The sequence below is a fragment of the Myripristis murdjan genome, chromosome 11 (assembly GCF_902150065.1).
Source record: "Myripristis murdjan chromosome 11, fMyrMur1.1, whole genome shotgun sequence".
NCBI lineage: Eukaryota > Metazoa > Chordata > Actinopteri > Holocentriformes > Holocentridae > Myripristis > Myripristis murdjan.
The window spans coordinates 11,297,733-11,325,494 of record NC_043990.1 but is presented as its reverse complement, the minus strand read 5'-3'; the positions used below and the strand labels follow the sequence as shown (position 1 = coordinate 11,325,494).

At 42.4% G+C, this 27,762-nt stretch overlaps 1 protein-coding gene across 1 annotated transcript in view; it reads right to left on the bottom strand.

Annotated features, from left to right (window-relative positions):
- Nucleotides 1–7,065: 7,065 nt before the first annotated feature.
- The window catches only part of epha10 (EPH receptor A10), a 188,851-nt gene continuing 168,154 nt past the window's right edge, over nt 7,066–27,762 (bottom strand). The window contains exons 10-18 of the mRNA XM_030063450.1: nt 23,482–23,607; nt 22,485–22,670; nt 16,953–17,014; nt 16,161–16,277; nt 15,516–15,602; nt 14,814–14,966; nt 11,685–11,875; nt 10,756–10,920; nt 7,066–9,993 (exon numbers count right to left, since the gene is read on the bottom strand). Coding sequence (XP_029919310.1) covers nt 9,879–9,993; nt 10,756–10,920; nt 11,685–11,875; nt 14,814–14,966; nt 15,516–15,602; nt 16,161–16,277; nt 16,953–17,014; nt 22,485–22,670; nt 23,482–23,607 — 1,202 coding nt within the window. The 3' untranslated portion in view covers nt 7,066–9,878. The remainder of the gene's footprint in view (nt 9,994–10,755; nt 10,921–11,684; nt 11,876–14,813; nt 14,967–15,515; nt 15,603–16,160; nt 16,278–16,952; nt 17,015–22,484; nt 22,671–23,481; nt 23,608–27,762) is intronic.

Here is a 27,762-nt window from a genome sequence, read left to right as displayed (position 1 = left end):
TGCTAAATAGCAGGGTACTAATCTTTTGAAACAGCTCTCACCTGTACGCTCTGATAACCAAATCAAATCAAATAAAGTAATGAATGATGAAGTTGGGAGTTGGAACTTGAGTTTTGTGGGAATGGGTATCATGTAGGGTTCAGTGCAAAAAGTCAAAATCTTATTATTTGTCTTATTTCAAGTAAAAATGTCTTATTTCTAGTCAAAATATCTTACTACACTTAAAATAAGACATGAGCAGCACAGAAATAACTTGTCTTTAGACAATTTTCACTTGTTTCAAGTGAAAATCTACTTGAAACAAGTGAAAATTAGCTTGAAACAAGAAACAAATTTTGCCAATGGAACAAGCAAATTTTTACTCGTGACACAAGTGAACAAGTAAAAATTTGCTTGTTCCATTGGCAAAATTTGTTTTGTAATGAGATATTTTGACTAGAAATCAGACATTTTTACTTGAAACAAGACAAATAATCTTGGTAAGATTTTGACTTTTTGCAGTGTTGGGTATCACTGGAATCTGTTTCACTTTAATCAACCATTGGGTTTTGTGTTGCTGTTCCTCATGTTTGTGACGTTTCATTGCAGCGTCAGGGACAAAGCCTACACATGATCTAGCTTGTGACAGCAAGTGGGAAGGGGAAGTGTGATCGACAGACTCAACTGGGTGATGCTCCCGGTTGTGTGGCTGCATTCTAATAAAGATGGTGAAGAACATACCAAGTGCATGAAATGTCAAGTGGCCATTACCTTCTTTTACAGGGGGGAAATACATCAAATATAATTAACTGTCTCCTGCTTTAGGGCGCCGTAAAAGTGATATATTAAATTCAGTCAGTCAGCACATTCAAATCGATTTTTTTTTATTTTTTTTTTTATGTTAAGAATGAATGTAAATGAGGCAACAGCGGCAAGGATTCCAACTCTTCCTATCACTATCTGAAAAACTTGCCTCAACTTTGGAACAGATAACAAATCAATAAGTGGAAGGCGCTAAGGCAGCAGCACGGATAAAATCTTATGAATACCCAACCCTGTGTGTGTGTGTGGGTGTATTAGTAAGTTTTCAATAAAATCTCCTGTATTTCTACTATTGATCCCACACACCTGTATCTAGTTTTTGCCATTTCTAATTAAAATAATACATTCTACAGCACAGAGCTCCCTTGGTGAGAGCAATTCTTCTTGCACTGTGCAGTGAACAGGAGTCATTATTGTGCAGTTTTACCGTCCTCCACCGAGTGGCAGTATGTGACTTCAAAATCTCCTATGCATGCCAGGTTGGGCCTAAAACAACAATGCTCAGGCTTCACTCTAATACCCTCCTGTCAGTCAACCAAAGAGCATCAGTGAGTAACACATAGAGGTCAAAGGCTGAGTGTCACTTTAGTGTCATTCTGCTAGGCGGCTTTGCGGAGAGGGATTGTGGACAAAAACCCAGCAGGATGCCACTCCACTAAATCCCTCCTAATGTCTATGTGCCAGTCTATCTGCCTGTCAGGGGTGAAATCAGATCACTGGCTGATAGAGACAAATAGAATACATCTATAAATAAATAAATAAATAAATAACACCAGAAATAGAAATCAAAGGAATAGGGACAGTTGACGCGAGGGGGATGTGCTTGCGCAGTGGTGCAGGAAAATGCATGGGAAGAAAGATAGAGTGGCAGAGGAGAGGAAGAGGGTGCGGATGGATGGGAGAGGCAAGGAGAGGAGACGTTTATGTGCAGAAAATGAGTGAGATAGAGGGTGATGATAGACAGAAGATATACGGAGAGATATAGGGGGGGGGGGGAACAAGCAGACAAGCGAAGAGAAAGAGTGAAAGTGCACTTATGGGGAGTCTCGGGAAGCTGCCGGAGAGACTGTCAGACAGACGGGTTTTTAAACTGTCAAAAGGAGAGCTTGGAAACTCCCTGCTGGCCCACCAGTCTACCACAAAGCGAGAGAGCGAGGGAAGCGGTCCATTCGGTCACTCAGAGTTTAATCTCGGCTCAGTGGGAAGTTCTGATTTAGTCAGACTGAACCTCCGGTCTTATCTAAGTACCTCTCACCGGATAGATGGGGATGGAGAGAAAGGAGGAGAGAGAGCTGCAAGAGAAGGATTTCGAGACAATGACTCTCTCCCATCAGGGCAAAGGGGGCTGAATGAGGCCGGGAAAGACAAAGCCGGTAATAAGCTGGACATATGAAAGAGAGACGTTTACAATCACGCAGCAGAAAAAGGGCCGCGGCGCACGTCTCCCAGGAGTGTCCCAGAGGATTGAACGGCCTTTTTTCTGCTTCATTTCCTTCATTTCGCTTCCCGTCACCTCTCCGGCTCTCTCTTCCCTCTCTCCCTGGTGTACGTACACACGGCCAACACATGTACATGCACATACACACATAGCCTGAGCCTGAACATCTCTTTTTCTCTGGAGAAACACGAGCTTTCACCTAGTAAAGCCTTGGTGTCTCATAACTCCTTTTACACACACACACATACACACACACACACGCACAGGTCCCCATCCTGTCCTCCGTTTGTTTACTGACTCCCTCCATAATGCAGGGATTAATTTCTCAAAGCCGATTTGAGCTGCAGCACGCTTCGGCAAAGAGCAGAGAGCAGAACTTTTGTGCTGGGGGAAGTTTCCCCTTCACACTAGCTTAGAGGTGGACTGCTCTGCCCCTTTATGCTGCTCCCTTTAATCTTCAAGTAGAAGACGGAGACAGAGAGAGAGAGAGAGAGAAAGAGAGAGAGAGAGTGAGAGAGAGAGGTTTCTAACCAACACAGCTGGCAGTCACTAATGTCTTTACGGAGGTTTCTTCTCTTCCATCTGCCTCTTTGACTCCTCTTTCTTCTTTCACCTCTCGGTCATTTCAACCTTTTTATTTCTTCACTCATTTTGTCAGCTCTGAAGAGTTTTTCCCCAATTTAAAAAAAAAAAAAAAAAATGATAAGGGGCGTGTTATGCTGCTAAGGCAGACATATAATAGTGCCTATTATATTGTTAACAATGAAACACAACCTCTCACTTCTGTCTTGCTTCTTAATCCATTCAAAAACTGTCACTGCACTGCCATAATGATAGGCAGTGTTTAAGGTCTGTGGCATTTCAAATAATGTTTAATCAAAATGATGCATCATGGCTAGAGCTGAGTGAATTCAAAGGAACAGTTCGCCCAAAATGTAATACAATACATTTGCCCATTCAACCGGGTGATGCTGTGTTATATGTGACATTGTTTTTGGATAGAGCTGCTGCTGTTGAGTTTATATTTTTTTTTTTTATATTTTCAATGACTTGAGCAGCACAAAACAATGCCCATTCAGCGCCACTGTACTGGGGTGCCAGGAGATAGACACCATAGAAACATCAGCAAATCGCAAAGAAACTTTTTCTTTTTTTTTTTGGATGAATGGTTCCTTTAAGTCATCAGCAATACCTGACACTGTTTGATGCTGGTTTGGAGATAATCATGACTTGACTTGAGTCCATGTTGCAGTGGGTTTGAAGATCTTGTTGGAGGAGTTTCATTCCAAAAGAACACCCACCACTTAATTTGAACTGATTGGTGCTCTTCCAAAGCCAAGCTTACCCAATTTCCCCTCAGGGATCAAGTATAGTGAAGTATTTCTGATTCTGACTCTGATTCTGAAAGAAACTGGTGGTATAAAAGCATCGCAGATTCCTATGTGCGTGTAATATGAAGTCCTTTGCTCACAAAATACTATGCTCTCGAGAACACAGTGGAAATGGTCACTGCTGAATTCTGGGCAGTAAAATGTTCCAGAAATAAATATATTGCATTTTGAAATCCCTTTATTTGCATTCTTCACAAATCCCTGCCCTCCTCCCGTTCCCCAACTTATTTAGAGCGACCAAACAAGTGAAGCTGATTGAGGGTTTGTAGTCAAACCATGAGAAGCTGAACAAAATACCAAATTCCTACTGACACCAAACCTCCCAGGCAGTGAGGTCAGTTTTTGGATAATATATTGGCTGGAACACTAAGAAATCATATTCAGACTAAGGGCACTGATAATACCATACAGAGATGGAACTGGCGACTGACAGCATTTGATTAAAAGCCCTATTCAGTTTTTTTCAGCATATTTACGGCTGCTCAGATGGCTTATGACCCAGAGAAAGCAGGAAGTCAAGGGTCAAGACTAAACTATCAGGATTTTATAATGCACATAATGCAGATTAGAATATCTGCAACACATAAAACTGGAGTAGAAATGTTTATTTCTTGGCCCGAGTACATTGCCCAGAATGACAGATTGCAGCTCTGAGGCTACTTGACTGTTTAAGAATTCAATAAACTACAACTAAATTCCCCCAAAATTGAGTGATATTTATTTATTTATCCATTTGTTTGTCCATCCATCTGTCCCTGCATTCATTTACAGCAAGCCAGTTTTGGTGTTGCATTTGCATACGCAGAATCCTAATTAGCAGGACAAGTAAATGAGCTTTTTCAGTCTTCTTCATCACATTACAAATCAGACGCGAGCTGGAAATCTACTATAAGCCGCCAATAATGGATTATCCAAATCCACTGTTACTGTACTGGGAGTTCAAACTCTGTTTAGCCCGGGTCTGCAAAGAGGCAGAGGGAGGTGATGTTTTGATTGCGTAGCAGGTTTAGAAAGCTGAAGCGAGTGATGGCTCAGAGATGAAACTCATTAACTCTCAAACTCCAATCCTCAACTCCAATAAGACTGTAATAAAAAGTATGGATTGGTGGTGCAACTCTATGAGAGGTAAATAAATAATAATAAAAAAATCTCATTCTCCGGTGCACGCCCATGGAAGATCCAAACACAGTGCGCACACATGCACACACACACACACACACACACACACACACACAGAGTCATGCAAGCCCACACACAGGGCAGACACCGGCGCACTCACTTTAAAGCCCACAGTCGCCCACAGAAAAATCCCACGCAAGTTAATTTGCATTTACAATAATTTCCCAGCCGCTCAGTGCTGGTCTGATGGTGGGCGTTGTGTAATAAACCGGTAAGTAATATAACCTCAGCCGCAGAGAGAGTGAGGCTTAATGTTCACATGATAGACTGAGAGAGAGAGAGAAAGATGAACCCTTGATGTAGAACGGCAGAGGTGACTGAAAGTTGATTTCGACTGTAAACACATACAGTGCAACCTCATAATACTGCAATAGGTACGCAAGATAATAAGTATAAGAAGATATAGATAGGTGTAAATAAACTGGTGACTTAAGAGATCGCCGGTTCATTTCCCTAGACTGGAAAGGAAGTTGAGGACAGGCTGTAAATTAGAAGAGGTCAATGTGCAACCGTTCCTGTGTCGGTCTTCCCAAGAGAGCAAACGGTAAATAACAGTAATTTTAAAAAGTAGGGAAACTGCAATGTCCTCAGGCAGACTGGACAAGTCAGTTCTGGAGTGCATATTTTCACTTGAGGTATTCTCTTATGCATTTTGGAACTTCTTCATAAAGCTTTTACTAGGAAATCAATTCACAGGGTGCAAACTGTGATGGCCTCCAGGCTCAACCTTGTGTGGTCCCTATAGATTAACTGGTAAACTGACAACCACTTAAACACCTTAAGAAAGTTCATATACTTCCAGTTGGTCAAGTGGGGTTGCCAAATTGTTTTCTTCAGGTGAGAAAATAGATTAACATGTAAAATATATTCAATTCATTGGTTGCCTTGATTTTATGATCCACCACTGGACATTTTTTTTCAAGGATAAGGGATTTATAAATCAGAGGGTGTGTGTATAATCCATGACTTTTGACACTTTTGGGTGGCACACAAGAGAAAACATTTTAGGGATAAAAGCTGATGATTGAATTCAGGGTTCAGGGGGGACTACCCATTTAAATCCGCTTTTAATTTCATGGGATTAGCGTCAGCGTCTTAACCATTAGAAAGATGCTCAACTTATATTAAAGGCCCGTATGTTTGTAAACTACCATCTCCCATGTCAGAGATAAAACATCAGTGAGTGTAGGATTCCAAATCCATAGAAAAAAAAGAAAAAAAAGAATAATTTTCATAATGATAGGCTTGTTCAAGTGTTAGGATATAATGGCAAACCAGGGCCACTGCAGGGAGAAAAGAAATTACAGAGCCGAGGGAGGGGGGTAATATTCAGAGAGAGAGAAAAAAAAAAAATCTAGATTAAAGTCGTAAATTCATGAGAAAAAAAACACTTGAATATTCTATGAAATTAAAGTTGTAAATTTACAACTTTAAAGCCTCAAAATTCTGAGATTACAGTTACACATTGACGAGAAAAAAACTCGGAAAATGTTTGTTTGTTTATGTATTTATTTAGTTATTTATTTAGCCCAAGAAACCACGTCACTACTTTGCAAGGCTGGATCAATCACGGATGCATAAGCTTGTCGTGTATCATTCCCGCAGTCGATCAAATTAATCAAATTATATTTTGAAGTTGTTGTCTTCTTGCAGCTAGTCCTGTCAGAGGCCAATAGGTGGCGCTATGTAACTGCTGTTATACAGGCCGTGAGACGTGCACCCACAGTAAATGAAGTTGTGATGTTTTCCTCTGTCCACTGCTTCTTTTCAAAATGCTTTAATACAAATTCATGACAGCTATCGGATTTAGTAACAAGGAAATATTTGTGATTTTAGCCCAGAATCCTAATATCCCCATGAGCGTCTGGACTTTGAAGAGACACTGTCCTGAAGAAAACAATATAAGAATTTGGATGAGGTGATAGAGGATGGTGTGATAATTTTTTTTTTCTTTCCTTTGAGTTTTTTCCTCATAAATTCATGACTTTACAATCTCAGAATTTTTGAGGGTTTCTTTCATAATTGTTTTTCCGTAAATTTATGTCTTTAATCTCGCAAATTTTGAGTTTTCTTCTCTGAATATTACCTCCCTCCCTCTGTGTTTTTTTTTCTCCCTGCAGCAGCCCTAGCGGCCGTCAGAGTTACAGATAAAGAAAAATAATTGCCGGCCATCAAAGAAATCAAAAGTTGCGCTCCATCCAAAAGTGGCAGCCAAGAAAGCAGAGTGAAAATTGTTTGCTTGTATTGGAGATTTTTTAATAACACATTTCAGTATTGCAACAGCCATCAGATTTTTTTTTTCTAACAGGTAAAAATCATCAAAAACTAACAAAAAAAGAAACTTTTTTTTTTAAGTTTTATATTCCAAACACCAGAGTTTCTTGGCTATGGCCCTAAATTCAAACAAATAAAACCCTTACACAGTGAGCAGATATTATTTTCAACACATTATTCTTCAAACAAATTATAAAAATAGATTTAGCATTTTCAAATACATATTTACAGTATTAAACATATAATAGTAACATAATGGTCACAGTAACAGAGAGCGGGGATAGATAGGGAAACGACTTGAGCTTCATTCATTGTAGTGACGAGGTCCAGTCTGCTGTGTGTGTGTGTGTGTGTGTGTTTGCAGACGTGTGTGTGTGTGTGTGTGTGTGTGTGTGTGTGTAAAGCAGGATAATGACAGTGTGTTGTCAGATATGTTTACATGTGCGTGAGAACATCTATCGAGGACATCATATGGGTTTATTTATTGTGACAAAACAGTAACACAGAGCGAGAGAGAGAGAGAGAGAGAGAGAGAGAGTAGTAGGGATAAAGAAGTAAGGATAAAGAAGAACTGATTTCGCACCAAATACAAACCTATTACAATATTCCATCCAAAAAAGTCAAACTGAATGCATGGACCATCTTTTGTGAAACTTTAGGATCATCAGATAATGCCCCCAAAAACTTTCTCCTAGTGTCTTGTACTAACGTAGAGAACAGAAAAGATGGCAGAGGGAGGGGGGGGCGGTTTACTGTACAGAGATAATTCTGGGATTCGTAGGAAACTGGGGACAGTAATAACGCGTAACCACACTGTGTGGCAGCTCATGATACCCAATAGCAACATAAGATTTAAACATGACACTCGCACAGCAACAGAAAGGAAAAAACAACACTATATGACATTCTGCAATACTGCATCCATACTGCAACACATACACTGTACTGCATACAGCACATCCGCAACCATGGACAATAAACTGCATTAACTCGTCCAGTGTTTGACAGTACACAGATACTGTGTGTTGACAGTATTTTTAAAAAAAAACTGTTATCCAGTTATCCCCTCACTTTCAGTATACAAAGAAAAAAAAAAAAAACATCTTCATCCCTCAGTATAAACTCACAGTAATATCTTAGATCAACACAAATATTTCATGACGTAAACAAAACAAGAATGGACGACTGCTTTGCTCGGAATTTTTTTAAATACTAAATTAAATAATATATATATTTTTTCACCTTTCCGCCCTCTTTGTATGGAGAGGTTTACGTTACAGTCTGTAAACGTACATAAATATGGATAAATATCCGACTTAACGGCACCTTCCAACACTCGACCTGTATTCTACACAGCGCGTTACACACGGTGGTAGGAGCGCCTGTAGACTATAGAGGATTACGTTAACAAGATGCTGCATGGAAATACTGACATCCTGGCTGATGGGAACAGTAGACGGTTGAAACACAGAGAAAACACCAGCAGAGTGTGGAGACCGACAGAGAGACAGAGAGAAAGAGAGAGAGAAAGAGAGAGAGAGAGAGGGGAAATAGAGAGTGGAAATAAAAAAGTTCTGATCAAAAGTAGCTAAACAGACAGCGACGTACAACAAGTAAATGAACCATAAAAAAAACACATTTTCAACCCTTCCCTTTTGGATTTACAGTAGTATCCTGCAGCCTTTATTTCACTGTCCATCGTTAGCTCAGAACATCCATGCTTATTTTCCTGAAGGTAAATCACGACCCAAAACACACACCCCTCCCACATTAAGCTTCAAGGCTGCAACGCAACTTAGAAATCTTAGCTCAGGCCGTCCAGCGAGATCAATACCATGTGACCTCCAGCCCTGGATGCTGTTAGGAATTCTGGACCGCACACAAGACAGCACAGGACCGTACACTAGCCCCGTTCATTTTTTGCCTTTTGGCGGCCTCATCAAACTCCATTACACACTCCCCAAAACTTGCTGAACCCTTGACAACGGGACAGCTCAGTCTTTATAACGGTTTTTCAGTGATAGCAGTTACATTCCAGCTCTGTTAAATCTCCAGTCTTCTTCAGCGGAGAAGAGTTCTTTTATGATCTGATCCGAAAAAAAAAAAAAAAAAAAAAAAAAAAAAGCACTGAAATCCAATGAAATGGCTGTGCAAGTACCCAGTTAGTTGTGACATCCTGATCCCAGGTCGGTGAAAACAGGTGGGCTCCAGTAAGCGGAGCAGTACCTTTCCAGCTTCTCTAGAAATCATCTTTTACAGAGAGCCAGTTCCTGGTTTTTGATAATATTTCGTTGTCAATGTTGGGGTAAAGGGAAATTCCACCCCCATGTTTTTATGTGTCTTTTCGCACTAATCCATATCCACTTTAGTCGCAGTGTAGTACATCTCTGCCTCCTCCACTGCTTAGAGGACAGCGACAGAGCCAGTGAAAGTACTTTGTTTGTCAGAACCGGCGCACACAGTTCTTTTAAGGTCAAAATGCAGACTGAGGCCATGAAAAGTCACATGACATCACTCTTCTGCAATCCCAGATTACACGACGGCGAGACCGCCCGTCTCCGGGGGGGATTCATAAAGCAAGTAAGGAAGGAATCAAGGAAGGCATGAGAACGTGTCGGAAGGAGAGCGCGAGAGGAGGAGGAGGAGGAAGTGGAGGAGCGCAGTCAGTTGATGGATCTGCTCATCGTTCCTTCAGTGTGGGAGAGCTCTGTCCTCTCCTCCCGTCCGCACGTCCGTCCATCTGCACGAATGTGTGTGTCTGCATCGGTGTGAGATAGTGTGTGTCGACTGTGTGTTTAGACCTGCACACCGCGGCCGTGCATCTGGATGACCTGGGCTCTGAGGGTTTGGATGGCAGCCAGGATCAGCTTCTGGTGCTCCAGGGAAGTGATGCCAAGGCTCAGTACGTCTCTATGGAAACAGAAACAAAATGTACCAAGGCTGGGTAACAAGATGTGAAAGTTACTGTGCCACAGTCTAGTGGTCGAGGTGAGTGAATCCATGATGGAAATTAGTCTTTAGGGAGTTTTCGTGCTCTAACTTCTTTTTTTTTAACTCTCTGTTCTAAATGTCTGACACTCTTGTATTAATTTAAGTAGCACTCTCTACACTTTTGAATATGTAATAGTCAAATAAATTTAATTAATCCTCTTGACCCCTTGTACCTTCACAAAATCAGATTTTCTTGCATTGTCTACATGTGGGAAATGTAAGATGTCAGGTTTTAGTTGTTTGACATGTTGATGTGCAAAATGAGAAGCTGCTGGGGAGACAAGTCAGACAGAAATTGTTAAGCAAGTCTGTATTGCATACAATCTAATTTCAAGATTATATATCCATCAATCCATCCATCCATCCATCCATCCATGCCCTTTGACATTCAGTCAGGGTTGTAGCAAAAAATGATTAATCCATCACATTAAGATGTAATTCCCCATATAATCCAGCTCATTCTCAGTATGCTGAATGCATAAATGGCAATTGCTTAAAATACTGTATTACCTCAATTTAAGATTAAAATGAAGGAAAGTGGAGATCTCCACAGACCCACTAAGTCACTTATTAATTCATTCCCATATCAGTTTATTAATTCTCACACTCACCAACCCACCCTGCCCCTAGCCCTCCCTCAAACAGACAGTGAGTGAGACAGAAATGGATAAGGCTACTCACTGTACAGTCATACGCGCCACAGACTCCAGGTAGCAGTATCCTGCGGCAGTGAAGTTGTCCTTGTACCGGCCCATGTCCACCGCATCCAGCCACTCTCCTACTGAGTTAAAGGAAGGGAAGGATGGAAGAGGCCTTTCCGCTAGTGTGATAGATGAAGACAGGGTCCTGCAGGAGAGGAAAGAGGGACGGAGGATTTAGATGGAAAGGGAGGAAATGGAAGAAGGGGAGGGAGGTAGGAAGAGAGATAAGAGGAGACAAGAGAAGACATCAGCTGCTAGTACCATGCATATATCATTATTGACCCAGAAAATGTGGTTTGTGATTGCTCTTTAAAACACAATCTAGAAAATGAGACACCACATTCTCCATATAAGCAACCTTAAGCAGAGGAAGTACATTTTGCAAACTAACTATTAAATACGAGTACACATCCCAGCACCAAATCAATTTCAAAGACTGGACACTTAAATTCAGCTGGGCCTATGCCTTCCTTGTAGGTCCTCATTTACTTATGTACTGCATTATAAAGCTATATTAAAGATTCAGTCAATCTGTGGTCCAATATTTCTGACAATAACTAATGCAATAATCAAACTAGCCAACAAGGTCACCTGCTGGAGTCAAAAAGTCATTACATCATGGATAACACATCAAAAAATAGTATCAGAATGTAGGATATAATATAAACTACAGTAGGCTGTAATGTTTAGTAACAATGACACTATTGGAGGCAAAAATATATCAAATCAAATGAATTTGTATATAGGCAGTTATGCCATGAGTGATAAGATAATGAACAACCTTCTCTTATCACCCTGTCAGGGATTATTTTACTTTAATGACTGTGTGGCTGTACATTATCCCTGATGTTTGCCTGGCTTGGAGCAGGCCTTGGCCCGAGCCTATACTCTGGATGACCTCACTTTTACCTGCGTGCCAGTGTAGAGGATCCGATACCATCAGGGGAGCGGATGCTCTTGCTAAGCGCGGAGTGGATCTGGCTGAAGCTGGGCCTCTCTGTCCTCTCCTTCTGCCAGCAGTCCAGCATCAGCTGATGGAGATGTGGAGGGCAGTTAACTGGAGCCGGCAGCCTGAAACCATCCTCTATGGCCTTGATCACCTACAAGAGGGAGAGACAGAGAGAGAGAGGGGCATGCAGTGAGGCGAGGGAGTGAGGGAGGGCAATGTAAAGAGAAAGACAGAGCGAATTATCAAAGTGATCCTTTTCTCATTTTTCCCCCTTTAGGAGAACATTAAAATGGCCTCTGTTCAAAGAGGCAATACAGCAGTTCAAGTCTGTTGTCCAATTCTTGACTCATACTCCCGCTCGCATTAGGCCCATAAAACTTCCCTCTTTTTTATTTTGATTGGGTGCAGGGGAGGGGAGGAGAGTGTGATAGGTTTGTTGAGTTGTTATAATAGGATTTACTGTGAGATGAAATGTTCTGTCTTTAGAGAAAAGAGTTGGAACAAAGAAACAAGATTAATAGGACTATTTTGGTGCTGCATCCACTAACACGAGGGTGGCATGCGGTGAGTAGTCAACTGATTTAACTTCTTTTCTCTTCAGGCATAATGAAATTGTTCAGCACAAATGGGGTTATTCTTGCAACAGTGTCCCCAGAATAAACTCAAAAATTAAAAATTTAGGTACAAATAGCGAAACAATAACCTCCCTGAAAATGATGCAGTGAAAGAAGAACAAAAAGAAAATAGTGCTAAAATGGGGACAACTGAGGATCTTTCTGTAAGAAATTTTTGAGAAGCGAGTTTGTGTCTGGAGGCTTGCTGTCTTAAGAAGACTGGCTGAAGAAAATTGGAAGAGAGAAGTGAATAAAAAGATGTTCTTCCTCCCTTCAAAACACTTCAGCTCTCTTCTCGTCGTCCTTCAAAATCTTGAGCAAGACACTTAAACCCACATCTTGCTACTCAGCGGCCAGTGACAGAATGTGACACCAATGTTTTACTGACCTAAACAAGATGAATACAATATAGATTTACATCCATCAATCCCTAAAAAAAACACATTTATTCTTGTTGAGTATTTTGTCTGGCCACTTGCTGCCATCATCATTAGAAACAAAATAAAGTTTTCCTTAAAAGTGGATGCTCGTAAATTCTTCATAATTGATTTTGTGTTTAGGTTGAAGGGTCACTTAGCAGGATATTCAGTGCCACTTCACAGGATATTTGATGGGGTTTCACAATGAACGGGCTTCTATCAACTGCAGGCCGTGTTGCCACTTTTAATTTCCTACAGTACAACATGCTGTGGGCCTGTGCATTGAAAAACAATCCCAGCAGATCTGAGGTAACAAAGAAATGACAGAGATGACACACAAAAGCATCACCACAGACAGTATTTCCTGTGAAACCCTTTAGAATACCAGCTCTGCTCTGAAAGAGAGGCAACAAAACGCGGCATGACTCTTACAAAAAGACTCATATCAATTCAACATTTTCTATATGGGTCTGTGAAACAACACTGTCCTCGAAAGCATCCCCTCTGTGTTCCCTGCTCAAAGCTCCTCCATCAAACTAATGTTGCCCCCATTCAAAACCCATTCACCGCAACGCTTCACAAGAGATATCCTCTCAATATATCTAGGGACATGCGATGCGTTCTCCCTCCGAATCACTCCGAGAATACAATCTCCTGAAAGAAGAAATAAAGTCAGAGACTAATCACAGAAAAGACATCCATCAGCAGCGTTATTTCCTAAACTTTCTCCCTGCTCCGCACCTACCCAACCCCCCAGGCTTCATCCTCCCAGCCCTTAAGCTCCCATCACACCAAACAGCATTCATAAAGTGCTTTTCAGCTTTTGACATTTTCCATTTAATCAAAAACGGGAGGTAAAGGGCACGCTGGATCACAGGTGGGCCGGCCGGCCAACAAAACGGCTGTTATGATATAATGTATCCATTTAAAGTGGATTAATATCCCCAGAGCTCTACAAGCTCGACCTTTGCCCTCTCAATTGAAAAGTTTGGTAATGTGAAGCAGGGTGAGAAGAAAGTTTCCGCTGCTCCGGGTGGGCGTACTAAAAATATAATGAAAAAGAAAGGACTCTACAAGGCTGGTTATTCTTGTGCCTGCTGCATATCTACACATGCATATTCATTGTGGACGTTCAATTTAAAAATGGAACATGCTATTCTGGCACTTTTTAACTATGACCTCCCAGCATGAGGCATCGGCATTATATTATGATGAGAATAATTTTGGTGAGCATTAGCACGATGAAGTGCACGGGCTTAATGAACTGTGTGAACTCTCAAAATCGCCACTATCTGCCTCAATACTTCTTAATGTCGGCTCAAATCAGAAGAAAATAATCTCTTCTCTCTTGTCTCCTCGGCAGAGTCTTACGTAATGCTTTCAGCCGCACTTGGGAGGTATGGCTTCCATCAAAGACTGGAAAAATGAAACAACTTTTTTGAAGGACAAAGCGGTAGGAGCGTTGACAGGAAAACAGATCATCCGCCCACATTGACTTCGAAATAATAGGTTTCTCTTGAAAAAAAAAAATGTCAGGGTCTTATCGACTGGAGGATCTCCTCAACCCTCAAATAGCAAGCACTTTACATTTCCTGAAAGAAGCTGAATTTTCCGGAGGGATTTTGGACCCTTTTAAGAGCAGGGCAGCTCTCGGGGACAGGCGGAGGCCACTAGAAAGGGGGCAATGCGTCCTTAAGAGAAAACAGGATTGGTCATGGAGCTGATGTGGACTTAAGGAGGAGACTTAGGCCCCACAGAAGCTTTTAGAGGCACCGTGGCTTGGCTTTCTTTTAATAAGATCCGAGCCGCCATGGACACAGAGTTCACAGATAGAGAGGATGGGAGGGAGCTGGGTAGAGACAGATAGAGAGAATGAGACAGAGGGAGGGTGGTAAGGTAAAGATAGGAAAGAAAGTATTAAAATATTGAGGAAAAAGGAGGGAGGAATATAGAGAATAAGGGAAAGGATGACCTGAGAGATGAATAGGAAGCCACCCCTTTCTTCCACCCACTCTCTCTTTCTCTATCTTATATCCACACATACACAGAGACTTACATCCTGGTTGCCCATATCCCAATAGGGTCTCTCTCCATAAGACATGACCTCCCACATAACAATGCCGAAGCTCCAGACATCTGAAGCTGAAGAGAAGCGATGGTACTGGATGGCCTCCGGAGCGGTCCACAGCACCACACTCTTCCCTCCATGCTGCAGGAGAAAGGGAGGCGGGACACGGAAAAGGGCAGGGTCAGTTCAGAAAAGCAAAAGCTTTGATATTCCCTTTGAAAAGCTCTGAAAAACATTTTTCGACTGATCTTTGGAGAAGTGAATGCCCTTAAAAATGGAGTCCTCCAAACAACTGGGGAAATTAGGCATAGGAATAAGCTTCTTTGATAAAAGCTAAATTATATGACCTCAAATGAAAGTAAATAGCAAAATAAAAAGTGACCCCTTAAATGCTGCGACATCCTTTTTAGTCTAAGAGCCAAATGAAAAATGTTTTCCCTTGCCTTAGGTCCAGGGCTCATTAAAAACTATTGCTACTCTTGCCGTGGGTGGACTTAACACTATCGGCTTGCGTCCCATTTTGGGGGTCATTGTTAAAGAAACTAGGACATAGAATATTTTAAAAATAATTAATTTAAGAAGCACTAAGTAATAAGAAAGAATGGATTTCCCTTTACTAAAGGCAGTGGCATGTCCAGAACGCCTGGCATCCTGACAAATGACACCCCCATTACCTTTGTCTGCCCTTACCAGTGTGGTGTAGATAGCCTCTATCTTGTCCTCCTGAAGGGGTCTGAAGCCAGACACTTTGCAGCCCAGGTTGGCATTGACTAGCACCTGAGGACAGATAAACAAACAGATTAGCCTCGGTTACATTAGGAGGGAAACAATCTCGGTATTAGAGCTCGCTACCCTGGTGGGCGAAGCTCTTATCACTATGGCGACAATTAAATGTTTACAGAAACAAGTGGTTCTGTTCCTTGTTTTCTGCAACGTGACCGCGGCAATTTCAGCATGACAGACAGGCTCTTTGAAAAATAAAACAAGTACATAAATGAATAAAATAAATACACCTCACTTAGCGGATGCAAACGTGTATTTGATAAACAGCAATTATGACAATGTGGATATAAATTTCAGTTCAAAGTTTTAGATCGGAGCAGCTGCACACACATGGGCACATGCAGTCGGGACAGCACTTCGCCCACATCATCTCATGTCACTGTTATACATAGAAACACTGACTGAGGCTCAAAAGCAAACTCCAGATGCTTAAAGTGTATTATTTATCAAACCACGTGAACACCGTCATGTCTACAGACATGTTCACAAACTGTGGTCTGTATTCTGCCTGCACAACAGTGCACTGTATTCTCTGATCATCATGTTCCTTGCCTTGTGTGCAGCCAGTCGTCTGTGGACAAAACCCATCTCAGTGAGGTACTTCATCCCCGATGCCACTCCGGTCAGCATGTCCATCAGCTGCATTACACTCAGCTGGCCTTCATGTTTCTGAGGTCGGAGAAAGGGGGCAGGATGTAGGCAAAGGAAGGAAAACAAAAGCAAAGAGGCAAATTAAGAAGTAAAACGGGAAGGGAGGAAGGAGAAGTAAGCAGAGGAATACAAAGGAAGAGAACATATAAAGGTGGTGAGAAAATAAAACAAGAAGCAAGCGGATAAAAAGGGGTTAAGGAAGTATATAAAACGCCGTGCTCAAAAAAGGCAACACATCTGTTACTACGGTATAATTTTGTGCTCACCGAGCTGAATCTCTTTATTTGGAGAATAAAAACAAACAGGCCATTAATTCATATCACTATAAACCCTGCCGCGATGGTTCAGAGAGCAGTGGGGCACAATAACAGTTTACAGAAGCTTACAGCATCTTTGAGCGGAAACGCTCCATTTATGCAGTTAATTATGTGCATTTTCCTTATTACCGTAATATGCACAAGTATTTCTGCCCTAGGATCGTACCATAATAGTAGTGCAATGAAGGTTATTATAACAAAATGCCTTATTTGTGGAAGAGCTTGAAAACAGAGGATCATGATGAGCCTTAATTTGTCATTAGAGAGCGTGCAAACACTTGTGCATACAGATTAAAGACACAAACCCACATGCGGAATAAATAAAAATAAAAAAAAAAAAAAAAACAAGTGCACAAAGGGATACTGAGAAGCTTACCCTAAGGAAGGAATCTAAGGCTCCGTTAGACATGCTCTCCATCACAATCATCATGGTGTTACCTGGAGAGAGAGAGAGAGAGAGAGAGAGAGAGAGAGAGAGAGAGAGAGAAAGAGAGAGAGAACGTGTAGAATAAGTCTCCTCCACTTGGCAGCAGGGCAGGCATTGTGCAGAGCCATTCTTCACCCAGTGAACTGTGGTGAAGCTGGGTGAACCTGTATGCTGCTCTGGCTGTCTCAGCAAGTTTAATGACCCTGTCTCACACGCAGGCAGGTACACACACACACACACACACACACACAAAACACACACACACAGGCGCCAACCTTGCACACACATGCATGATAGGCACACACTTGTTTGTACATTCATATACAAGCATACACAAACAAACTGAATGTATACACACACACACACACAAACACACACACACAAATAAACACATGCACCCACTGCCACAGATGGCAAGAACCGAGCAGCACGATGAAATTCACAGAGGAAGAGAGTAACACAGCAGACAGAGGACGAAGAGGGAAGAAGGAGAAAGGAGGAGTGGATTGTGGAAGGATGAGACACAAAGACAAAGATGGGGCAACTTGGAATTTCAATAAAAATAATAATTAAAAAGCACACTTTGTGTCGAAACTAAACTTGTGGAGATATAAAGGCCTCTGTAAAGCCACCATTCAATAAAATTCGTCCATCCATTCATTTATTTATTTATAAAATTGGTGTCTGGGAGTTATATGTGGAGGAGGCTGGGCAGGGGTGGAATGGTTCACAAATTAAGCCTCACTCCAAGAGCCAACTTAATGAAACTGAACTAGTGTCCTGCCATGTGTCTGTTACATATGTTCGGCCTTGCCCCATAAATTCACAATCCCTGACAGAACAGAAGGGAAATGAAAAGCGAGAGAAAAAGGGAGAGCATGGGAGGGAAAATGTGACAACGTGTGGTCAACGGAGAACAGAGAGGCGCTGCTCCATTAGAAAAGCAGGCAGCGGTGACTCCCCTGACACCCAGGTGAGAGTGTGTGACTCTGTGTGTGTGTGTCTGCGTGTGTCTATATGTGGAATGGGAATGATGGAGCGGAGTAATCTGCTAGCTGTAATCTCTCCCTGACACACACTCATTCACACACACACACACTTGCAGACAAAAATTTGAAGACAGACAGATAGTTAAAATAATGACTTGACCTTTTTCTCCTGTTTCAAAGAGTGTCTGGGGCGATAAGTGCCCTCTTATGTGGACACAGTCAGGCCACCAGACTGGCTGTGTGCTGAAAATTCATGCCAAAATGAAATATCTTCTTTTTGGGACAACAAAATTATCTACTGTTATGCAATGAAAAGAAAAGGGAAGGAAACAAAATCATAACCAGTCACACTTGGCAATTCTACCAATGGCCCTGGGTGGAGATGTGTTGATTTAAGCTTTATTTATTTATCTATTTTTTTCATTTTTCAGGGAAATGTTAGCCCAAAAGACACTCGTTCAGATGCATACCAATAAAACATTTTTTTTTATTATTTGGTTACAATTTTTAAAGGTATACAATTCAGTCCAATGATTCAAATTCAGCTTGCTGTTTTTTTTTTTTTTCTTTTTTTCTTTTGGACCAACAAATTACTTTTAATATCCCCAGCTGACGGGCTTAAAAGTTGAAAACAGTTGACCCCGAAATGAAAATTCTCTCATGATTACCACTCACCCGTGTGCCAGCTGAAACACATATTAAAACACATTTGTCCTCAACACACATACACACACACACACACATTGAAGCTTGGATGTGTATTCACATGAACTGTTTTGTCTAACAATGTAAATGCAGGTCTTTTCCTCTCAGAATGTGGAGAGGACTTGGTCATGCTGTACCAGCTGTATGGAGTAATATTGTTTTTTTTTTTTCTGCTATATTTGGAAGCGGAACCCATCCACTTCAGCTGTTTCGAAAGCTTTTACAGAGCTGTACTAGTTGTCTGTGTAAATTGTAGGGACAAAGACATAGGCTCAGGCTCACTGACATGCCCAAAATGACACACTCTGGCCTCAGGCTGTGCTGTAGGAATGAATAAGACAGGGCGCATCTATTTTTTATGTATATCAGTGAAGAGTACTTGTGAAAGTATGGCTTTGTGTTGCAGCCCCAGCTGTGACGAAACTGCCTCCTTCTCAATCTCCCTGCACCGCAAATATCAGGAGACTCTCTTGCTGACATTAGTGCAATCTGCTTTTAGCGCGTCCTGACTGCACAATGCATCTTGTCCTCACTTGGTGCCTTAAAACAATAACCAGATGACTGAGAAAGTCCCAGTGTGTGTTGCACTGTGCCATGATAGCCAATTCCTGTCACATCAACGCATTCTCGTTTTCCATCAACCCCGGCCCGTCATGTCCCATGCTCATCAGAGACTCCCCCCATGGTGTGTTTAAAGAATGACAGGAATCTGTCTCTCTTTAATGACACACCCTGCAGTGTGTTCCTCCGTGATGGAGGGATCAGGGAGATGAGGAGGAGGAGAGGCAGGGGAAACGAGAGGGGAAGTGTGTATGGGGCGAGGGGCATAGATGGATGAAGGAGGGGTCCACAGGTGTGAGCCAGAAATGTTTTGGAATAGTTTGAAGCCATGTGACTTTTCCCATAATTTTACCTGAGTTCTGTCTGTGACACAGCCATATACACTCAGTGACAACTTTATCAAGTCTACCTGTAAAATCTAATGGACTTCAATACAGCTCTGCCATAAATTCTACCTTTTAAGAAAGTTTATGATGTTCAGTTTTTGTTGACATTGTCATAAATGTGTAAATTTAATTATGTTCATTATTGAGGTTGTAGTTTGCAGAGGTCTGGACTACATTATACTGATGCTGAGAGGTGATAAACACCTCTTGCATTATGAGCATCATAAAAGTAAACTTTATGGCAGAAGAGTTGCATATTGTATTAGATTGTGCAGGTAGACCTAATAAAGTGGCCACTGGGTGTAGTGGTCAAGAAGTAACAGAGATTTTCTGTGACTACAAGCTGGTCTCAGGCAGGTGTGACTACTGTACACACTTTACATGCAAACTGTGAAAACTGTTGATAAAAAAAAACAAACAAAAAAAAAAAAAAAAACAAGGAGCTACCATCATTGCACCAACATTCAAAAGTGTAATTTATTGACCTTTGGCAATTTGCTTTGTTTTGCAGATATGTGCCTAATGTATAAATTTGTTCATGATCTTCGGCTGCCAACACTTAAACAATGTGTGTCATTCTTCAAGATCAGGGCATCAGTCTGAGGTGACTGCTCGGCTAAATCTAGGAAAGCGGCTTTCAGACAATCAGCATTTTTAGTCAGAGCAGCAGATAACTCAGCAGAAACTCAATTCCCATATATCAGCGAATGCACAAACTCCATTATTTTTAAAACAATACTTAAATCATGGCTCAAGACAAACCAATCATGTGGTCACTGATCTAAACCTTTGCGTGAAACTGCCAATTGCATGCATTACACCGCATATATTAAACTTTGTTTTACTCACATTGATAAGCAAGGACAAAAACCTCAGTGTGTTGTGTGCAGTGAAATACTGGCTACTAATACTAATAGTAGCATGAGGCCATCAAAGGAACAACGGCATTTAGAAATGAAACATTCAACCCGTTTTTTTTTTTTCCTTCATATAAGACGGCTGAAGCTCATGGAATTATTTTGCAGTTTATGCTGAATGGCTTTTAAGTTAGCCTATGACTAAACAAATGTGGACTCTGCAACTATGCCAGTTTACAACATGCCGTAAAGGATGTGACATCATCTGACAGCGACCTAATACAGGGCGAGACGTTCGAGAACAAAAACATCCAGGTGCTTGAATGTCTTGTTTTGTGGGTTTACCCACTTTCTGGCTACAGGCTAATTTAAAATGAACAGGCAGAGTTTGGGATGGTGTCAGTGTCTATGTGTGGAGGAGATGGTGAGGTGGTGGGAACAGAGAAGGGGGATAAGGGAGGGGGGATAACAAAAAGGAGAGAGAAAGGGAAAACACAGGAGGGGAGGAGGGAGACAGAGAGAGAGAGAGGGGAGAGGGAGTAACAGAGGAAGATGGCGTTTGCAAGTGGCCAAAGGATGGGAAGATAAGGAGGGAGGAGAGGGAGGTGGGAGACGGTGGGATGTTTGCAGGTGGGGACGAGTGTGGCGGAGGGATGGAAGGGGGCTGATTGAGGATCTGGTGGGGGGTAAGTGATGTAAAGCAGGTGATTTGTAGTCTGATGGTGTGTGTGTGTTTACTGTATATGCGCACGGGTGTGTGAACACATGCCAAGTTGAGGATGCAAGCAGGTGCGTGCGCTCGTTTTGGTGTATTTGTGAGTCAATAAGTGAGGAAGCGAGTGTACGGGACTGTGTGTGTGTGTGTCTGTCTGTGTGTGTGTGTGTGTGTGTCTGTTGGTGAGATTAGAGTGGATCTCAGAGCCCCGCTGGGTCTCTAGCACCAATTACTGTACCCTGCACATCTGCTGCCATCCTACTGAGCACAGAGTGAGTTCGGGCGCCAAGCCCACACACACACACACACACACACATCCACACATCCACCAACAAACACTCACACTTGGCATTGCTGCAGCAGCAAAAAAAAAAAAGAAAAGAAAAGAAAAGAAAAAAGAAAAGACAAAAAACTTCAGAAACTCTTTAAAGCCTCTCCCCTCACCTGCCATTCCCATTAACCTCTACCTCTTCCCTGTCTTTCACGTCTCTTCATCTCGTCCCCTCCCTCCAAAGTTTCTACCTGCTCTTCCTCCATTTGTCCTGTTTTCACTCTAGGACCTCGATTGCTATCCGTCAGCGGAAAATGGGGTTTGATGTGGCTTAGCTGCCGGCGCACAGACTCCAACCCCCTCACCTTCCGTCCCGCCCTCCTCGCAGCGAGCCCTGACCCCCTCCACGTGTGTGATATTGAAGTGGTCAAACTGTCCCGATGCTCTTCCCAATTTTCCTCCTCTCTCTCTCTCTCTTCTCCCATCCGTCGCCTAGCTCCTCCTCCTGCTTTCTTCCCCTCTCTCCCCCTCCTTTCTGCGAGTGATGACCCCCTCCACGGGTGTGATATTGAAGTGGTCAAATTCCAATTCCCTCTTTCTCATTCCCTCGCTCTCCTTCGTCAGCCTTATGTTTCTCCTTACCTCCTCCTTTCCATGCCTAAAAAGCCCTTCCTTTTCTTTTCTTTTTTCACACTTTTTTTTTTTGGTTTTATCTTGTCTTTCCCACTCTAGTCTTTCTTTGTTCTTGTCTATTCCCTCCTCCTCCTTCCTCCACTCCCTTTGAATGGTGTTACCAATTCTCCCCACTCCCTCTTGCCTTGTGTTATTCCCGCTAACCTCTCCTGGGTGTGATAATGCCCTCCAGCTGCGATCATGTGGCATTTGAAGTGTTCAAACTGTCCCGAGACACCTTCCCTTTGTCCCAGTGTCGCTCTCTGCTCTTATATCTTTCCCTTCCCCTTCCCTGCTCTTCCTCTCTCCCTCCATTCATCCTTACCGGTGGTGATGACGCCCTCCAGTCGGATGATGTTGGCGTGGTCAAATTGCCCAAGGATGCCAGCCTCGCTGAGGAAGGAGCGGCGCTGTTTGTCCGAGCAGCCGGCTCTCAGCGTCTTTATGGAGACGGGCAGCTCTCTCTTACTGGGCAACTTCAGGCAGCCGCGACACACCTCCCCAAAGTCACCTGCAGGGGGAGACAGAGAGACAGAGGCGATGATCCCTATTGATTGGTAAACAGCCAGAGAGAAAGAAGGAAGAAAACAGGGCAGGTTCGCAGTTGCAGGTCAGACTGATGATATGAAGTAACATCTGTGCAAAGATCAAAAGATGGGGGTGAAGAAGTGGATGGGGGTTAGACAGAGGGGAGAGAGGTAAAAAAAAAAAAGAAAAAAAAAAGAGGCTGGAGCCACGGAGAGACTGAATCAGAGAAATGAGAAGAAAGATGACGCAAATGAACAGACACTGTTGAGAGAGCGAAATGAAATACCAAGGGATGAAAGAGAGATCAAAAGATGGGGTAGAGTGCAGGTAAGACAGTGGAACATCAAGTGGAGACAGACAAATGAAACAGGCACAACGTGGAGGTCGACTGCAGCGCAGATCGGTATGTTGCCAGACTGATTAAACTGGTTTCTACAGCTTGTCTGAGGGCAGGCTGAGGGATGATGCAGCAAAGTGGAAAAAAAAAAAAAAAAAAAAACACTTTCAGCTGTCTCAAGATGATTGCAACCACAGGCAGTCCCTGCTCTGTTTGCTGCACATATACATGCACTGATTGATCTTCTCATATTTAACAATAGGCTGCAAGGTTGAGTTTTCTCTTATTGGGAGGACGAATTTCATAATTTCAGCAATTCCATATCCTTCATACAAATTGTATTTTGCCCAACCAGGGGTGATCTCCTACCCTCATATCCTGAATTTAAAATGAGAAACTTCAAAGATGATTGCAAATGCCTCCGGTCTGTGCTCTGTTCCTGTGGATATCCACGTACCTGTGTGCACGATTCTCTCTATCTTGATGCTGGAGTTGTCTAGTTCTTTCGCGAAGGCATGCACAGCCTGAAGAAGGTCTTCACACGTCTCAGGATCGATGTAGGTCCTCCTTGTTGGGATCTTAACTGGAATGGGACAAACACACAGAAACACATTAGAAAAAAATTAGATACAGCACTCAAAGAAGATTTAAAGAGGTAATGGTGAGATGAGACATTACAAACAGGCTGGGGAAAAACTGATGGAGAAACAACACAAACACCCCGACTAGCCAGAGCTGAAAAAACTCCAAAAAAATAGGTTTAAAAGGAAACCCGTGGGTTCTATTGCATTGTTATACATCACAAATAACAGCTGCAGTACTTGCTCAAAACATGAGAAAACATGTCTTGTGGCTACCATGCTCTATTGTGGCTACTTTCAGTGAAGAAATTGGTATTTCTGCCTCCTGTAAAAATGAAATTCTCCCTGTACCATTGTTCAACATCAGTACATGGTGAGTCTTGAAAGAAGCCCATGCTCTTTGATTCTGACACCAAAACCTGCTTACTATTGATGTATCAGATACTCAATTTTTTTTTTTTTTTTTTCCACCATCAAACTCCATTGAAGCTGTGCTGGAAATATTTTGCTGTGATGTCACACTGTCTGTGCCTTACCAGTCATCTGTTAGCGTAGGAAATAGAACCAAACCATAAAATATACAAAGAAATGTACAGTGTATGTGTCGAGGGTGGATTTTTCCTTTGAAATTCACTAAACGCTTCCAAATCACGTATCCATGTGCTCCCTGGTTCTGCCGTCTTTTTGTTTGCTTTGACCTTGTGAACTCAAGAGATGAGCAGAAACAAAGATCAAAGGCTTGTAGTGGTAAAGTCTGATTTGGGTTCCCGCCACAAGGCTTTAGTCAGATCACAAGGCTCTTCCACCAGGCTTTTTGCTTGCTTCAAAACGCTGTCACACACACACACACACACACACACACACAATGTAATCTTCAGTTAGAAACTGGGCAGGACATAATAGACACTAAAATGCTGAGACAGAGAAGCCTTGGAGTGCCACGGCACTTGTAGTCGACTAAGTTGCTTTGTTGTTACTTTTAGAGTTCGGGCACTTGCTTCTCTCCAAAAATGACAGCTTAAAACCTCAGCGAAAAAAAAAAAAAAAAAAAAAAAAACAACTCACAACACAATGATGCAATCTTCTCTATCCCCGGCCTGACATTTGATAAATAGCCCAGTAAGTATAAAGTGATGTATCACCAGCTACTGCTTGTTAATATACAACAGCAACAGGGCCAAGGACAAACAAGACAAGAAACTAATACATGTTGAATTAGCTCATCGAGAGTTTAGTTTAAGTTCAAATATAGATGAAGAAAAACACCTTTTAATGTTACCTTGTATATTCATCTACTATCTCTCTGCCTGTTTCTCTGTGTATTTCTCTATTTCTCTATCTATTTCTCTGTCTATTTCTCTATCTATCTATTGCTATCTATTGTGAATTTCCCAGTCTGGGATCAATAAAGTATACCTATCTATCTATCTATCTATCTATCTATCTATTGCAACATCAAGTGGCCTTGCCAAATAGCATCACTAAATGCGACCTGAGTGTTGTAAATTTTGAGAGACACTTTGAATTGGATGTAAATTGACCCAAACCACGTGCCTGTACACTGTCAAACAATAAAATATCCTTGAACTATCAATGAGCCTCTTGCTTTTTTTTTTTTTAACCTCTATTGTATTTACCAAACACTAACAGGTAGCAAATAAACTAGCCAGCAGATAGCCAATAGTCATTAAGCAACGAAATGCAGTCCTAAATTCTGTGACCTTTGACCCTTCTTGCTCCATGCTAAGGCTAATCTTCAAGGAAAAGGGGCCTGGTAGTCTTCAGAGCCGGGCTAAGGCCAGCTCTGAAATGTGATTACAGTTCCCGATCGACCTGAGGGATGCTATACTGGCTGCCTCATAACGGCTTATTGATCCAACACACACACACACACACACACACACACACACACACACACACACACGCACACGGGTCTACTTGTCTGTACACACAGAGATATACTTGTGCGCACATGTGCACAAACATACACACAGACACAGACACACACACACAGAAATAAAGCCAAGAGTCCAATTACAAAGCAAATGAAAGCTTTTCTATTCAAGGCCAGGGTTCAGTGCAGAATCGAAGACTCTTTACTGTGAAATAGGCTTTTCAACCACACCACTGTATTGTACCATGTATTGAAAATCTGCCATAGACCAGCGGTGGACAAAGCACACAACCCCATTACACGAGTCAAAGTATAAATACTCCTGGTCAAATGTTACTCCACTACAAGTGACAGTTGCACAGGCGATTTTTTTTTTTTACTTGAGTTAAAGTACTGGAGTACATGCTACGCAAATGTTCTTCCCAGCGCCGGCTTAGTCATTTGGGCTCTGCCGACAAAATGGAATGGATGCGTTTTACTTTGAAAGTGGAATGTCTTGCTCGCACTTGTTTCACAGAGCCGGATGACTCATTTCTGCATTTACATTAAACCGAGTTGAGAGCAGGTACTGTGATTGTTTTTTTTTCCTCCTGTGAGGAACACAGCGTGTGGCCAGTCACATTTAAAAGAAAAAAAAAAGAAAAAAAAACAACCGCTGACGACAGAGGTATGCTTAAAAGTAACAACAACCTTCATTGAAATGCAGTGGAGTCAAAAGTACAATACACACACAAAATCAGGATTCCTCTCTCTCTCCTACCACACACACACACACACACACACACACACACACTTCCTTGGCTTTGTGGCTGATTGGTTTCAGGGTTAACTGTGTCACTGCCACGAGCGATTGAGGGGAAACTAAAGAATATTCATGCATCGCTGCATAAAAGGCACGATCGCACTGGAGCGTAGAGTGAGCACATGCGCAGCCCCAAATATTTACACTGTAGAAAAAAAAAAGGCAATTACCCCGCTCGCACTGTATCATGCCCCACGATCATGCCCCCTTTCTCTCCATCCTCTCCAAACACACACAGAATCAGACGATGGATCATATCTAAGACCGGTCTATTAATGGAGATTGGAGATTGCATTGCCCCCCCCCCCGCCCCTTAATACAGTGCAGTGTGTTTCTAGGTCAGTCCAAAATATTCTGACATAAAACTAATGGTGTGAACATGTCTGGCCTGATGAGAAGTCTGCTCTCTCTCTCCTCTCTGCCAACCCACTCTTTCACTCTTCAACTTATTCCCTATTTCTCTCCTCTTGCCGCATCCCTCACTTGATCATTTACACATCCATTCGCCCTCCTTTCCGCCTGTACTTCATTTCTCACACGCTCATTTATTCCCTCCATGCCCTGTCTCTTCCATGTTAAATATATGACCACCGAGTGTGTTTTAAGAGTCTGGTATACTAACAGATGGGATGGAGAAAAGAAAAAAAAGTAAAAAAAAGGCTTCTTCAGTTTGTCACTCACAAAGTCAAACACTTCCCACTCCAGCTAGTGGCCCAGACAGACCAGCAGCACCATGACTACATGTTGCACTGGATCCCCCAGTGATAGATCAGGAAGTGGACACTGAGTGCGTGCGTGGGTGTTTGAACGCGCATGTGTTTGAAAAACGTGGGATTTTGTTGGAAAATGAGACCAAAATATGTGTCTGTGCATGTGCATGTGCGTGTGCGTTTGAAAAGGAGACCAAAAATGTGTGCGTGTGTGTGTGCGTGTGCATGTACGTGTGTGTGTTGTGTGCTTGTCAGCTGTTGGCATGTCTTTGTTTGGGCAGATTTAATTCCCAGCCGCATGGCTTCAGCTCATTATTCATCAGGCATAGAGCTCCAAACCTCTCCAGAGGGCTCAGCATGCTGGAGGATTAAACAACGCAAGTGCTCACACACACACACACACAGTCACACACACTGAACTCACAAAAATACAGTATGCACACACACAAGAACACTATAAAAACACATGCATCAAGCGGGCACGCACTGGCACACACACACACACACAAACGTGTAAGTAATATGTCAAACTACCTCCATTCTGTCACTGTCAAACAAAAGCCTATTGAGGGCTTTGTGAGCAGAATTTAAAAAAAGAAGCATCTACAACCCCGTACAACATCGCATACAACAAAAACATTTAACATCGGCCTGTTTTGGCGGCAGAAGCACGAGCTTGTGCTGCTGGCTGCCTTTTTACCTACAATCACCCCCCCCCCCCCCCCCCCCCCCCCCCCCCCCCCCCCCCCCC